This window comes from Mauremys mutica, chromosome 6, assembly GCF_020497125.1.
Source record: "Mauremys mutica isolate MM-2020 ecotype Southern chromosome 6, ASM2049712v1, whole genome shotgun sequence".
NCBI lineage: Eukaryota > Metazoa > Chordata > Testudines > Geoemydidae > Mauremys > Mauremys mutica.
In genome coordinates this window covers 84,193,836-84,210,137 of record NC_059077.1, presented here as the reverse complement: position 1 = coordinate 84,210,137, position 16,302 = coordinate 84,193,836, and the positions used below count along the sequence as shown (strand labels likewise).

The 16,302-nt window shown below is 38.4% G+C and overlaps 1 protein-coding gene across 8 annotated transcripts in view; it reads left to right on the top strand.

The window, feature by feature from the left end:
- ERCC6L2 (ERCC excision repair 6 like 2) overlaps positions 1-16,302 on the top strand; it is a 173,655-nt gene that overhangs the window by 28,558 nt on the left and 128,795 nt on the right. For all 8 annotated transcript variants that reach the window (XM_045020537.1, XM_045020539.1, XM_045020540.1 and 5 more), the window contains 3 exons: positions 2,610-2,723; positions 4,827-4,946; positions 15,704-15,775. In XM_045020537.1, coding sequence (XP_044876472.1) covers positions 2,610-2,723; positions 4,827-4,946; positions 15,704-15,775 — 306 coding nt within the window. The remainder of the gene's footprint in view (positions 1-2,609; positions 2,724-4,826; positions 4,947-15,703; positions 15,776-16,302) is intronic.

The window sequence follows — 16,302 nt, the reverse complement described above, 5'->3', positions numbered from 1 at the left end:
CCGGTCGACTCCAGAACTCCACCACCGCGAACGGCGGTGGCGGAGTCGATCTTGGAGCCGCGGACTTCGATCCCGCGGCGTCAGGACGGGTAAGTAAGTCGAACTAAGGTAGTTCGACTTCAGCTACGCTATTCGCGTAGCTGAAGTCGCGTACCTTAGTTCGACACCCCCCCCCCCCCGTAGTGTTGACCAGGCCTCAGACTTAACTGTACCCACTGACCTCTTGTGATCTTCCACTCAGTACATCCATTGCACTTCGCATGCAAGGAGAAGGTATTCAGAAGGAGGCTTTGATAAGAATTTGTTCTGTCAGTTTAAACTCAAGAACTGCATCCTGGATGGTTACTTCAGCAAACCCATAACCTTGCCCTTTAAAATGTCCTGGGAGTGGTGATGCTGCTTATTCTATGGTTACGTTTGAAATAAAATCATATAACTTCAGGCCGCTTGTTAACTTAAAAACCTAGACAAAATAAACCAAACTGATTGAGACGCAAGTCATCTGTAAACTATTGATGGAATTGCTGTGCTGGAAGTTGCCTCAAGCTCCACTGGTCTTGCTGTTCCCTGAAGTAGCAATTACTGAAGACTTCTTGTAGTCTTTTGTCTGCTTTGAATGTATTCTTTTTTTATGATTCTCAAAATAATAAACTGCACTCTTTTTGGCTGGTTGGTATTCTTACCAGTCTTTACTTCTCCAGTTTAAGCAATGCATTTTTTTCTAAATTCCCATGTATTCTGTCATTACATTAATATTCTGTTGTTTTGTCAACTTCCCTGTTACTTTTAACTTATTGAAGTCTCTCACGTTTTCTTCCATGTACCCCCTCGCCCTTTATTGTCTAGGCATATCTTTGTCTCCAGGTCACTCAGTTTGCTCTGCTCTTGACACCCATATTTTAAGAGCTATTACAGTCTGGGTTGAGAGCATTATGGACAGTTTCTCTCAACCAACTGGTTCATATTTTAAGAATGGAAAAAATTAGATTGCATAGCAAGAATAACTTCCTTCCTTGAGCTGTATTAGGTTGTGGAATAGCCTTCTTAGAGCTGTGGTAAAACATTAGAAAAACAACCTGCATGGGACAGGGAGATGGACTGAATGACCTATTAGCTCTTTTCCAGCTCTAACTAATAGTAATAGATTCAAATTATAAGCATACATTTGTAATTACTCTGCAGAAGTTGTCCTGTAATGGAAAATCATTATTCAAATACATACTTTACAATAATAGTCAAATGAGCATATAATACTGGCCAGTGATACACTTTTATATAGTGTATTTATTCCTTGTGTACATTATAAATGTTTTTCAGCTTTGCTTTAGTGTGAAGACCCTATCTATTTTATCTCTTGTTGAAATGCTTTTTTCAGTAAGGCAGCTTTTGGATTGTTTTATTAATGCATTTTACATCATGAAGGTATGCTGCTGGTTTTTCATTAATTTTAACATTAGCTCTTTCCATGCTTCTGTGTCTCATGATGTTTTGTAGAGAAAAGTGACGCTCCATTTCATTCAGTTCGCTAATGACACCTGAAACTACTGGAAGCCCTTGGCCACATCCTGGATGCTTAAGTGTACAATAGATTGCTATAGAGTAACTTCCTGAAGTTACCCATGAAATCTAGCAATTTTTGAGAGGGAGAAGGGGGAAACGTGATTGGGCACTAGTTAAAATGTTATGGTATGCATTTAAGAATAATATTGCAAATCGAGTGCAATTGCTAAAGCTATCATTTTTAATATTTGTCAGCTAATGACTTCAGTGATATGCACTGACTGTTATTTTTGGCATGTTTACATGTTTTAAGTTGGTCAGCCATAACCAGGAAAATACAGTTATCTGATGTCATTGCTGATGCAGTAGAAAACCTTGCATAAATATTTCAAGTCATTTTAATTGTTTTTATTATTATGTTGGAAAAATATTGTTGAGTTTCTTTTCAGAAAGAAAACTATTAGCTGTTGTTGGGTAAGATGCCATTAAAACAGCTGTGTTTTAAATTTGAATTTAAATTGATTGTAACATTTCTATTTTTCATATGATGTATTACATGGCCTCTTGGTCACCCTAGCTTTCTATAAATTACATGTTCTGTAATATGTAGGAACAAATATAAACAACATTGTTGTCTTGAAGCAAAGGCGGTGCTAGCAGGAATATTTTTGGAACACCCCCTCCCCCCCCCACACACAACCCATACCAATAATTAATAGGGGGGCCCCTTGAGCTGCTCAGGGCCTTAAGCAATTGCTTAGCTTGCCTATGCCTGGCGTCAGCTCTAAAGAAATCTTTTCCGTTAGTACTTTTTGTTACAAAATGCAGGAAAATTGTAGGTATTCTCTGTCGTGCTGCATTTTTTAATAAAATCAATAAGGTTCCTTTATTAATCTGTGTAGAAGAGATTTAAAAAAATACTTAGAAATTGCAAATACACTCTCTGCTGAAAATGGTAGTTCTCATCTTAGAGTTCTAGAACCCTGATTCTGCCAGTTGCCAGTAAATATGGTTAGAATATCTATAATTTTTGGATATTTACATTTTTCTAGGTTGTTTGTACTTTTAGGAAGCATTATTGGTTTTTTTTGTTTTCTTTGTTTCTACAGACAAATGCCCATGGTGAAACAATGAGGGCACTGTATTTCAGTTACCTGACAATCCTTCGGAAGGTTGCTAATCATACTGCTCTACTACAGACCGAGAACACCAGCAAACATCAGGTAGGTTTGGGTCTCCCCGAAGAGCAAAGTCTTGAAACAAAGGGAGAAACTTTTTAGTGAAAAAGTCTTATTGTAGCAACTAGCTATAATTGTGACTGGCCACTTCTTTTCAACTTTATTTACCCTCATCTCTTTGTCTAGCTAGCTGGAACTGAAGTCTTTTGGTTAGTGCTTGGTGTCTGATCCTGTTCCCATAAAATTGGATGGCATAACTGCCATTGACGTTTATAGTGCTGGATCAACCCTCATTCAGTAGTTTTCAACAGTAGCAGTATTTTTCGTTTAGTCATGAGTAATTTTAAAAAAAATTGAATTCTGGTGATGTTGGGGGAACAGTAATTATTGAGATAAGTAGGCATTTTAGTGTTCAAATAATGTCAGAAGCAACTACTTGTAACTTTTTTGTTTATCAAAAGAATTTCTCCTGGGTGAGCTTCTTTGTAAAAATAGAAAATATTTTAGGGCATTTGCTTTCCAAAAGAATTCCATTCTTTTGAAAGAGCTGAATTGCTTTAAACAGCACAAGAAGAAATACTTTGGTAAAAGTAAGGGCAAGGAGAAGATGGTGTCAGCTTGAATTGTTAGAATGGCAAGGGGGAATTTGTGAATCTAAACTGATTTTGGCACAGAGATATTTTCTTGGAATTCACTTCTTTCCTCAAGTGAAGACAGAGGCAGCATAGAAACTTTTTGTTTTTAAGTGTTGCAATATACCTCTAAGCTTGCAAATGAGTAAAAGAGAAAGGGATGTTATCACCTTCATTTAGAGGCCTCGGGTATAAAAGTGCAGAATTCCTGGCTTAATCTGGCAATTTGCTTCCTCAAAAAGGCAATCCCTCTTTGAAAAGTGTTACACCTCGCAGTCCAGGACTTTATGCTTACACCTATCACCATAGTAAGTGCCTAAATGTCACTTTAAATATTGTTTCTGTTGGATGTGCTTTGGAAGAATGTTTTTTGTTATGACAAAAAATTAAGAGTTCAAATGGTTTATGGAAATTACAGTATGCTGCAGTGCTTGAAATAGTTACTGGTATATAGTAGGCTAGAATTGCAGTATTATTTAATGGTGAATTCATTTCCCATGATTATTTACTGTATGTGTGCGAGTTGATACCTGTCTGATTACATCTGTACACAAAAGACTAATTTAAAATATTGACAATTAGAGCCAGTAAGCAAACCGGAAAATCTAAGATAGTGGGAAACTTGGGCTCTAGTTCCATCAGTCAGTAGTTTTGAGCCTGGACCTGCAAGGTACCCAGCACCCTCACTCCCATTGAACTCAGTATCTCAGGATCAGTCTTAATGCCTTATTGTCATCTCCTCCCATTCCTGCCCATTTCTCCCCGCCTCCCCCGGCCCAATGAAATTGACCTCCCAGTCTGTTTGCCCTCTCCTTACTGATATTGTTCCTAAAGAATCAACTCTTCTTTGGAGCCAGCAAGAAGTGAGGTTATAGTATAAATACTGATTTTAAAAACCTTTCTTAATCTTCCCTCTGTATTTTTCAGTGTCTTTTTGTCTGTCCTTTAGACTGTAAATTCTTTGGGACAGGATATTTGTGTTTTGACCAGCTCCAGCTTTGTTTGTACTAAACAAATAATACGGGTGGGAGGGGGAGGGAGAGTTTGCGAGGCAGTCTGCTGCCATATCTTCTGTTGTGGCACTTGAGATCAGAAAATTAATGATCCTCATAATCTTGAGAGGTTGGGAACTTCTCCATTAGGGAATGAAAATTTTGCAATGCTCTCTTTAATATATGCCAAAGTCCACCACTGGTATTTTTCCAAGTGAGGCAATGCACTTTTATTTTCTTTAGTATGGGAGAGAGGACTATCTTGTGTTTTGGGCAGACTCTAGTTACTAGAATTCCCATATTTAACTATGTAGCCTCTTATCCTTTAAGCTAAAACCTCAATTTTTTTTATTCTTCTCAGATGTTTTTGTACTGAGCACTTTTATAAATTCCAGTGTCATCAAGAATGTGTTCTTTTAGCCTGTTTCACTCTTTCACAGATTAATGCTGGACCAAACTATCTCTAATATTGAACTCCATTTTTCTTGTTTGTGGTGATCAAATTTTTCTGCTTTTTTTTATAGGAAGAACATATCAAAAGAGTATGCAACCAGGTATTTTCTAAGTTTCCAGATTTTGTCCAGCTGAGCAAAGATGCAGCCTTTGAAACAATTTCTGATCCAAAGTACAGTGGGAAAATGAAGGTAAACATATTTGGAAAAAACTGTTACATAATTTTGGAGATTGTAATATAGATGTGTTAGAAAATCCGCATCTACCATTTATCTAACCACTTTATTAACTAATCCTTGTACCTTTTCTGGATCATGAAAGTTAGAGATATAAAAGACCTAGCTCACCGATACTATTCCCTGGCAATGAAGGATTATTCCCAATTAAAACATTTTCTAGTGCTTTGTCCATTCTACTTCTTTGCAATGGTGCATTCAGTATTTCTCTTGGAAGACCCTGTAGTCAGGAAGCTTCCCTCCATCCCAATAGATTTTTTTTTACTTTTCATTCCATTACTCATAACTATAGTCGCTAGTTATATCTTCATAAATAATGTCACCACTTACTAGCGTTCGGTCTTTAAATATATCCATTTTTTGTCTCCTGCCTATTGCCTTCTCTTACCCTAGGTATACATATTTAGCTCTTAAGACCTTTCCTCAGCAGTCAATTTTTCTAGCCTCCTGATTGCCTGAGTTACTCTTTTTTTTTTTAATCTTTCTGAAAATGTATTGCCCAGAACTGAACTGATGTCTTATCAAACTAGAGTTGCATAGAGAAGGACCACTACCACCCTCCCCTTGATGCACTTGCCTGTGCAATCCAGAAATGCATTGGCCTTTTTGCAGCTATATGTACTGCAAAGTCATATTGACTTTGTTTTAAGTATCATCCTTAATTCTCTTCAGCATTACTGCTTCCCACAGTTCTCCTTTTGTTTGAGCATCATTGTTTTCAGATTTTTTTTTCCAGGTTGCTTACATTTTTCTAAGTTGAATTTCATTTTGTTTTCTATATGTTTCTAATTTCTCTGGGCTTGTTGGGGTTCCCATCTCCTTTCATTTTAATATCAACTCCGGAGTTCATTAGAATGCTGATTAATACCTCTTTCAGATGATTAAATCAGTTCTAACACTGATCCTGAGGGTACCCCTCTGGGTATATCTTCCTCACCTGATAATTTTAATTTATTAGCTTTTTGTTTTTCTTCAGGTAGTGTCACTATGGATGCTCCGTTTTGTGTGTGTGTGTGTGTGTGTGTGCCCTGTGCATTTGGAGATTTTTAGGTAGCAGTGCCTGTTCGACTTGCGCATATGCTCTGCTCAGCCTTCTGTTCTTTACTGTAGGTATATACAGCTGTGTGAGATAACTGCCCTCAGTTCCTTCTCAACCATTTTGCTGGAGATGGAGCCTCAGCAGTGTCAGAGTTGAGCTTTCCTTCACTGTAGTTTCTCTCCCCCCATAGTTTCACTTAGCTTAGTTAGTTGTAGTAGTGGTAGTTAAAAGGAGTAAGGACCGTTGTCCTTTTCAGGTTTTTTCTCATGTGGGGACATTAGATTTCTGGAAGGGTATGCCCGTCTCTCACGATTTTAAATGTTGCCTTTCATGCCAGGAGTCTATCCCAGTGAGCTACAGGACCACTCCCAGTGCATCCATTTGCATGCTTTGGGGAGTCTCACTTTTGGGGAAAGTGTAATTTTTGTCTGGCGTTAAAATCGAGAACCAGAAAGAACTGGGAGATTAAATTTCACCTCCTCATGATGAAGAGCTCCCTCCATTTGTCTTCTCACCCAAGCCATAGAGACATCCCCCACCCTGCCATACATCCGTCTCTGAGTAAATAGAGCTCCTAAACCATTTCCACACAACTCTCCCATAGAGTGTCTAAGAGGAAAACTCAAATACTTTAAAAAAGTCATTAGGGAGCAAAGCTCAGGTTCCCCAGGTAGGGAATCTACCTCAAAGAAACCCTGGTCGTGAATTGAGGCTGCTACTTCGGTATCTCCCCTCTACCCTCACCTCCCCCCAGTTCCTGACTCAGTACCCACAAAGCTGTAGGTCCTCAGGTACCATAAGCAGCACTAACCCCAAAGAATGTAAGGGTTCTAGCTCCAGAAGTTCATTAACATTGTCAGGGGATCGTGGCAACAAGGAGAAGAAGACTACCTCTTCTAAGTCAGTACCAATAGAGTCAGCCAGGCTCTCAGTATCTACCATTGCAACACTGCAGAAGATCAGAGTGTCATCTAGTGGACACACCTTGGAGCACGTAAAGCTTGCAGTACTGTCCACTTCCTCTGCCACAGTCATGGCTGCCACCTCGGTCAGTACCACAGGAGTTAAATTTTCATGAGATGTCACAGTGAGAGATGCCTGACACCCCTTTGATAGAGACTACTACTTCTCTAGATATTCACCTAGTACTGATGGCATCATCATCTTTTTCTACTAATGCTCCACTTCTACAAAGCTGCCTTATGAGATATCCCTTTGAGCCAACGGTGACCTCTTCTCTACTTGACACATCTATGAAAACGGCTTCGTGGTAGCCATTACTTATGTTTGAAGACCTGGGGAGATAGGGACTCTGATGGCAAATCCCCCCTTCACATTATTCTTCAGGGACAAGGTCACATTGTGACCACATCCTAAATTCTTACTGAAGGTGTTGTCTGACTTCCACATTAGCCAAACTATTACTCTTGTTGTTTTTCCCCCTAAACCACACCTGAATAATAAGGATATGGCAATACATACACTCAGGTGGGCATTAGCTGTTTACTTGGACAGGACTAAGACATTTAGAAAATCTTCCAGGTTGTTTGTGTCTTCTGTGGACAGATCTAATGGATATCCAGTTTCCAGACAAAGATTCTCTAGATCAGGGGTCGGCAACCGGTGGCTCGCGGCTCGCCAGGGTAAGCACCCTGGTGGGCCGGCCCGGTTTGTTTATCTGCCGCGTCGGCAAGTTCGGCCGATCGCGGCTCCCACTGGCCGCGGTTCGCGGTCCCAGACCAATGCAGGAGGCAGGAAGCCGCGGCCAGAACATCCCTCGGCTCGCGCCGCTTCCTGCCTCCCGCATTGGTCTGGGACCGCGAACCGCGGCCAGTGGGAGCCGCGATCGGCCGAACTTGCCGACGCGGCAGATAAACAAACCGGGCCGGCCCGCCAGGGTGCTTACCCTGGCGAGCCGCGAGCCAATGGTTGCCGACCCCTGCTCTAGATGGATTTCAGGCTGCATTACCTTTTTGTTATCAGTCTAATGGTCTCAAACCTCCTTCTAGAGTACTAAACCATTCAATGGATCTCTTTCTGCTTCAGTAGCCTTTCTTAAGAATGTTTCCATTGCTGAGATCTGTGGAGCTTCAACTTGGGGCCTCCATGCACACCTTTTCTGAACGTTATACAGTAATTCATGACTCAGCTTCTGATGCTGTATTTGGCTCTACTGTACTATCTTCGATCTTGTATCCAACTCAGAAACCCCTCCCCCCCCCCCAACCTCCTTAGAGGGTGCAGCTCAGTCCTAAGTGAAGTGGAGCACCCATAGGAATAGTACTCAAAGTAGAGGTTATTTTGCCTGTGCAGTAACTGTAGTTCTTCAAGATGTGTGTCCCTATGGATGCTCCGGTACCCAATCACCTTCCCCTTTGCTTCAGAGTTCTCTGCTATGAAGCTCTGTGATAGAGAAGAAACTGAGGGTGGTTTGCCCGTGCAGTTCTGTATAGCCAGAGCAGAGCATGAGGTGGAGTAGAGTGTGTATGCAGCTGAATGGGCACTGTTAACTAAGATCTCCAATCAAAGGCACATGGGGTGCATGTGTACCTCAAGTGGAGCATCCATAGCGACACACATCCTGAAAAACTAGTTACTTCACAGGATGAGTAACCTCTCCTTTCAATTCACATTGGTTGTTCCTACATAGATATGCAGTAGCATAGTAGAACAGTATGTCCTGAACAACATTCATTCTAAAACTTTAGGTTTAAATGTTCCGATGAAATGGAAAGTAGCTTGAAATAGATCATTACTATATTTTGAATACTATACATAGGATTTATGTAGATTTGTTTGAGGTGCTGGGCAAAAACTAATTCACTCCTTGGCATAAATGTTAAGGAGGTCGTGTCTTGTGGTGAGTGTTAATGGAAGAATAGATCCTTGCGGATTAGGTAGCATTCAGAATCCTGGGAGTCATGAGCTGTGATTCTAATAAATATTGGGCTTTTCTGTTATATGTGGAAGTAGATGTGTAGTGGGTGTAGCTGTTTTTCTCAAGTATGGCTGTGAACCAAAATAAATGTTTGCTTTTTAGAGTGTCAAAATGAGACAGGGTAATTTTTGCTCTTGCTGAGCTGTCTAAATCTTTTTTGCTCTTTTTAAAGCAGGTTTTTCTCCTCCTTTAATTTTTCTAGAATGTTAGTTTGGCATGGCAAGAGAGACGTGCCTAGTCTCAATGCTTTTAAGATAGGATAGTACTGTATATTAGAGGGAATGAGGGAAGTAGGTCACGCTCTAGTGCTCCTGGAGGCTAGCAATATTAATGATAAAACAATGCAATGACAATAGTCTGGAATGCTAATTCTGGAAGATAATGACTAATAGCAGGGAACTGAACATGCTGTAAGTAGATGGTGTATAATATTACCCTCACAGTTCTGCACACCTGATTTGTAACTTTTCTTAATCCTGAACCTCTTTTTAGCAGAGACTCCTAGTTGTTCCATTATCTGTGGACATGGGTGAGGCCGTGGAATTTATTTTCACTTATGAACAAATTCAGGATTTGAAGCCAGGTTTACAGAAGGAAGAGGCTAAAGCATAACCCCATTGTGTTTTCAAGCTCCCTAATTCCCATTTTTAATATGATGATCTGAGCATCTCAAATGATTGCTAACCTTTTCCCTGAAATAGCTTTATATTGTGGATGAATATTTTGTCACTATACATTTTGGGCAATACTTGAAAAGAAAGTAGTAATATAATAGCCAGTAAATATAGGTGGTTAGATTATGCAGTGGATTTGAGTGTGGAATTTAATTCACACTCACTTAGGATGCAAATAAAAAAATATTCTGTTCTCATTCTAATCTCTGATATTTCAATCTGACCACATTGCAACATTGTCAAACCTGCCATTTATCACACCAGGTGAAACTGAGTTGTGTTGTGATAAGTGTGTGTGAGTAAGCTTACATAAGCTATCTTTCTAGGTGGTCCATTCCTGTAAATCCCTTACTTTCATGAGTAACAAATCCACTTGCACACGTAGTAGAAGGGAAAGATTATTTATTGAAAATACTGTTTATGGAATGATCCTTAGTTTACTTGACTTTCTCATTCCTGTTTTTCTCCACTAATGCATCATAACAATAGAAAACCCATTTCAGTGAGTCTTATTGCTTATTTGCTTGTGAATTGTGTCTTGGTTGGACCATAAGACATTTTTATATTTAGAAACTTAGTTAAAAAAGTGAAGATCAAATAATAAATGAACTTTTAGCACATCCTATGTTAGTCTTCAGTTTGGAGTCCATACGGTATGAGAAACGTAGGTTTATATTAATGTAGTCTGCAATATTGTGTGTACACTTGATTTCATTAATGTGTGTAAAAATGTAAAGAAAGGAGAATTAATTTTTAAAAATATATTGGAATCGTGACATGCTCTGCCCCCTCTTTCATTTCAGCAGGAAAACTACTTTTTTTTCCCCCAAAGTACCAAGAACACTGCATAACACACAAGAATGAGATCAGGACAAGATGTCTAATTAAAGATTTATAGGTGGGAAAGGACTTGAAAGCTTTTTATTTTGGTTACTCAGAAACTTCAAGTCTTTGATGAAAATTAGATTTGCTTTCTAATCCCTTTCAAACTAAGGAGCAGGGCAGTGCCATTAAAACTATGATTCTTACGGATATTAAAAGTTCTCATGGTATTCTTTTACATTAAAGATCTTAAATTACTAATATTGTAATGAATATGAAATAAAATACATTTAATAAAATGTATAATGTTGCATGAGGAATTTGTGAAAACAAGGACCACAACACTGATTTGAAAGAGAAGCGGCTAGTTTGAAAAGCCATTAAGTTTCTTTTTGAGTAAACAAAACTGAAGATTTAAAATATTAATAGAGGATCTAATATTCATATAATTAGAATCTTAAAAGACTGCAGCGGCGAACCATGGCCAGTGGGAGCCGCAATCGGCCAGACCTGTGGACAGGGCAGGTAAACACACCGGCCCAGCCTGCCAGGGGCTTTCCCTACACAAGCGGCGACCCCAGTTTGAGAAACACTGTATTAGTTTTTGCTTTGCTTGACTGTTTCATAGAATTTTTCCTTTGTTTTGTTTTACTGCTACCGTATTAGGCATTTTTGCTAAAACATGTTTTGAAGAGATCCCAGTAGATTACTGTTATGAAGTCCTCCATCATGCCTGGTTGTTTCTGATGCTAATAATCTGACATCACTGGAGAAACCTGCTTAATGACTGTTTTCATTTTAACCCACTTAAACGCATGGTTGCAGTATCTAATCTTAAAGTATATCTAAGTGTCAGTGGAATGAAATACCTGATTAAATGGAAAATAACTACTTCCTTTTTTAAAGAGACCTCAGATTTTGTCTCACTTCAGGAAATGCATCTCACTGTACAACAACATTTCCAAAAGTGTGTAATGCCATTCCTATCCCCATGGAAGAGGGAGATGGGACTATATATAAAAGATAAAAAATTAAGATGGGTGGGTCTTTAATAACATATGTTGGTCTTGTGCGATTGGTTTTATTTATAAAAAGTGAGGGTTCAGCTTTCAAACTTGTAGAAGATGACAAAATTTAATTGACATGGATTATAGAAATACACTTGATTATCCTTGCAAGTTTAATATTTTAAATGTTGCTATTTCAGTTCTAAAAATAAAAATACTTTCAAATGCATCAATACTGTATCTGACTTCATTGCTATAGTGGGTCAAATTGGCATAACTGAAAAATAACATTTGTGTTAAGTATCAGAGGGGTAGCCGTGTTAGTCTGGTTCTGTAGAAGCAGCAAAGAATCCTGTGGCACTTTATAGACTAACAGACGTTTTGCAGCATGAGCTTTCGTGGGTGAATACCCACTTCTTCGGATGCAAGTGGTGGAAATTTCCTGGGGCAGGTATATATAAGCAAGCAAGAAGCAAGCTAGAGATAACGAGGTTAGATCAATCAGGGTGGATGAGGCCCTGTTCTAGCAGTTGAGGTGTGAAAACCAAGGGAGGAGAAACTGGTTCTGTAATTGGCAAGCCATTCATTTGTGTTAAGTTCATTAAGTTAAAAATGTTTGACAGTAATTTTTAAATGCCACTATGCCTTTTTTAATGTCTGGTGTACTACTGTATATACTCATTCATAAATCGAATATTTTTGGTTAAAAAAAAAAAGTGGTGCATCAAAGAGCGGGGGTAGGCTTATAAACAGGTCACACCTACATTTTATGATTTTAAACTCTATGGAATCCTTGAATTGAATATCTAATACATTGTCATTTTGTTTACCTGGAGGGTCTGCAGGCCTGGAGCCCCTCAGCTCCCTGTGGCCACAGTTTGCCATTCCCAGCCAGTGGGAGCTCCCGCAGCTCCCATTGGCTAGGAACGGTGAACTGTGACCACAGGGAGCTGAGGGGCACCATGCCTGCAGACCCTCCAGGTGAACAAAACATCCTGACCCGCCAGCGGCTTACCCTAATGGGCTGGGAGCCAAAGTTTGCCAACCTCTGAAATATAGGGTCGGCTTATGAAAGAGTCATACAGTTTTTTCGATTTTTACCTAACCATCTTGGGGGGTCGGCTTATAAAAGAACAGACTAATGAACAAGTATATACGGTATATATTTAAAATAGTGGAGACGTCAATGGATGTTAACCTTTTTGAGAACAGATTAGCTAACCTGTTTTCTATTCTGAATAGGTTCAAGAAATTTTCTCAATGTGTGATCTTGGGTGATAGCTTTTGTCTGTGAACTGAATAATCACAATAAATTAAACCTATACTTCCTGTTCTTCTAGATCTCAAATGTACAGTATTTTCAAATAAATTGTTTTGACAAGGCTGCTTCAAATAATATTGTGAACGTTCTTCTTGATCAGATTATTCTCTCTGATTATGTCCCTGTATGTGTTGCATTCTCAAAAGAACTATAGCTCTAGTATACTGATGGGCTTTTATTATGATAGAAAAGGTATCCAGACGATCTCTGGTTCTCATGGGAAGCCTCAAAAATGCACAGCGATGTCACCATAAATTAAGACTCAGAAGATATTTCATAAACACTTTTTAAAAATCAATAATGAAACAAAAAATATATGTGGGGAAATAAATATGACCAAATGTTATAAAACTTGCAGAAATGTAGCTATTAAAGATTTTCTTGTAGTAAATAACAAGAGGTGGAAGGTATTTGCTTGCATGTGTGGTTGTTTAATAGCTCCCCTCCCCCTTTTAATAGCATTCTGTTTTCAATTCGGACTGTTTTGTCCATAAATGTAATACAAAAGCACTTGTTTAGATGTGGTGTAATTGAACATGCAAGAAATAATGCCTGACAATATTCATTGAGAGAATCCAGTACACCTCAGTTGTGAAGTGAGAATTGTGTAATGAAAAGACAAATAACTCATCACTTTTGAGGTACAGTGCTTGTAGATTGCATGCCCTTGAGCATTATTCTACACAAAAATATCATTGACTTTTTGGAGGGGGAGTAGGAGTGATGAAACAGAATGGTTACATAGCTTGCTGAGTCACGTACTAGTTGCCCCATAATCACATGGGCCAAAACCTTCACTTGTGTGATTACTCCTTCAGTTTTCCTCAAATTTTGGGTAACAGTAGTCTACCAATGTTCACTGTGTATATGACTTTTAAATAAAAATGTATATTAAATACCTGGCTGTTAGAAATAAAATGTAGTTTTAGAACTTCTTTTATAATACTTCCATAAAAATCCATTGGTTGCACCTGTTTGAAAGCTTCTGTTTAGTAAGTATATATCTCCTGGGAATATACGTGTCTGATTAAGACATTGATTTTACTGGCTTCATAAATAATGAAGAAAATAAGTAGGAAAATGCAAGTATCTCTGTGGGAGTACCATGTAAATATAAACAAAAAATCTTGCCTAGTTTAGGGTGAGGGATGAATTATAAAAGCCGGTATTTTACTTAGTCCTGCCATGAATGCAGGGGACTGGACTAAATGACTTCTTGAGGTCCCTTCCAGTCTTATGATCCTGTGATTCTATCTTTAAAACATCAAAAGCAGGATTGACAGCTGTACAGTATATAATTTGTAGTGGAAATCTAAGCAGTAAATATCAATATGGTGATTTCACTGCAGGACTTCTAATAATCCTGATGAGAATTAAATCCATGCACACCATATTGAAAAACCATATTTTAATTGTAACATTATGTTTTTGTTTGAGTATGCTCACCCAGTTTGTGTTTTTTCAAAACACCTATTTTTAGAATAGCATTCCAGTGTGGGAACATATACTTTGTTTCTCTTCAGCACAAAACCATTTACTTTTATTGGTTTGTCAAAGTCACTGCTATTATATTTCAGAATACCTAAAATCCGAGCAGACATGACATTGATTCACTTTGTTTAAACAAACTGAGTGAGTGTATTTGTTTGCACTGTCTCCTATGGAGAATTAATTATGTGATCATATTTATTACTCTGATCATAATATTACAGGAGACAAACTCCTTTTACAACTTAAACATGCTGCTAATTTTTCTTAATGCAATTACATGAAATGCAAATGTAGAACGTTTAACACAGTATATTTTGTTTTCCCAGTAAAATAAAGTCCATTTTGTCCATTGTATAACTTACAAATTATAGCTACACATGGAAAACATGCAACCTTATCTGATTTGTGCCTCTTATTTACCCAGTAATTGAATGACACAACAATACAGAAAATGTTATGACTGTGATATTAGTATTTTGTGTTCAAGATTTTATCCAGAACTGTAAAATTAATACAGGCATTCCTCTATTATTTGAGTGGTTACACTTTTAGTGAAATTTGTGTAGATGTAACAGTTTAAGTAGTTATCACCGAATAAATAAAATAATTTAAATATTTATTGCCCAGTGGGAGAAGGCTCCAGACATGGTGCAGAAAAATCCTTTTCCCCTTTGTGTATTGCTTCTGCATGGTACTCTTGAACTGCCATTGCCAGATGTGGACATGCTTCTTTTGAAAATAACTATCACTATTATACACAAGGCTCTGGATTATTTGCTTCCCTACCAGAAGAACATTGTGTGTGGGCGGATTATTGGCATTTCAAGGTCTGTGCAGAGTCTGGGAAGCTGAGGCCTACAGTAAACAAAGCAACAGAAAAGAGGGGGAGCAGGGAGGGGCATACATCTGACTGATTATTTTAAGAAGACAAGTTCCAAGAAATTTTCAACTCCGAGGTAGTGCAGCAAACTAAATAAGGTTAGCTCTGTTCAGAGTGGATGTGTGGATTCATTAATTAAAAACAAAAACCCCAAACCCAGGGCAGTACAATAGATAGGTAGTGTTTGTTACAGCTTTGTAGACTAACTTCCCTTAAAGGACAACTTGAAAGATACAAATAGCTCCTTTAGAACTTAACTTTTGTTAGTGTGATACTTTAAAACTGCCCTTTCAGAATGTGTTCAGAGAAGGAGTTTATTAAAATGTGTGTGTTTATTTAGAATCTCCTTTATTATTGTAGTGACATTTATGATACTAGGAAACTGTATTAGGCTTGCAAAGCCTCCCGTTTTCCTTAGAAAATTATATGAAAAACTGCAGCTTACTCTTTTTAAAGTTAGCAAATGTAAGTGTGTGTGTATATATATATGGTGTACTTGGGATGAAGTCAGTTAATTACTGCTCTGTGGTTCATTTCCAGGTACTTGAACAGCTTTTAAATCACTTCAGAAAAAACAAAGATAAAGTTCTTCTCTTCTCCTTTTCCACCAAGGTGAGCTCTATATGACTTACATCATGACTGACCTCAGCAATAAGTCCTGAGGCATAAAGCACAGGGGACAGCAGCAGCTGTCAACCACATTTTCTTTCTCACATGCACTATGGGAAATAGTGTTGTTGATATGGACAATGTGCAGTACTAAAGAAAACATCTTGAAAACTTATGTTATCTCAAGGACAGTGGCAAGGACAAATGTAGTAATCGCCTTTCTTCTTTGGACTTGTCTTCACTGGAGTGTTAGCTGGAGTTGTCTCCAGTCATTAATAGGGCCCTACCAAATTCATGGTCCATTTTGGTCAATTTCACGGTCAGAGGATTTTTAAAATAGTAACTGTCATGATTTCAGCTATTTAAATCTGAAATTTCACACTGTTGTAATTGTAAGGGTCCTGACCCAAAAAGGTGTGTGTGTGTGTGTGTGTGGTGGGGAGGGGGTTGCACAGTTAGTATAGGGAGGGTTGCAGTACTGCTACCCTTACTTATGTGCTGTTGCTTGTGGCGGCACTGCCTTCAGAGCT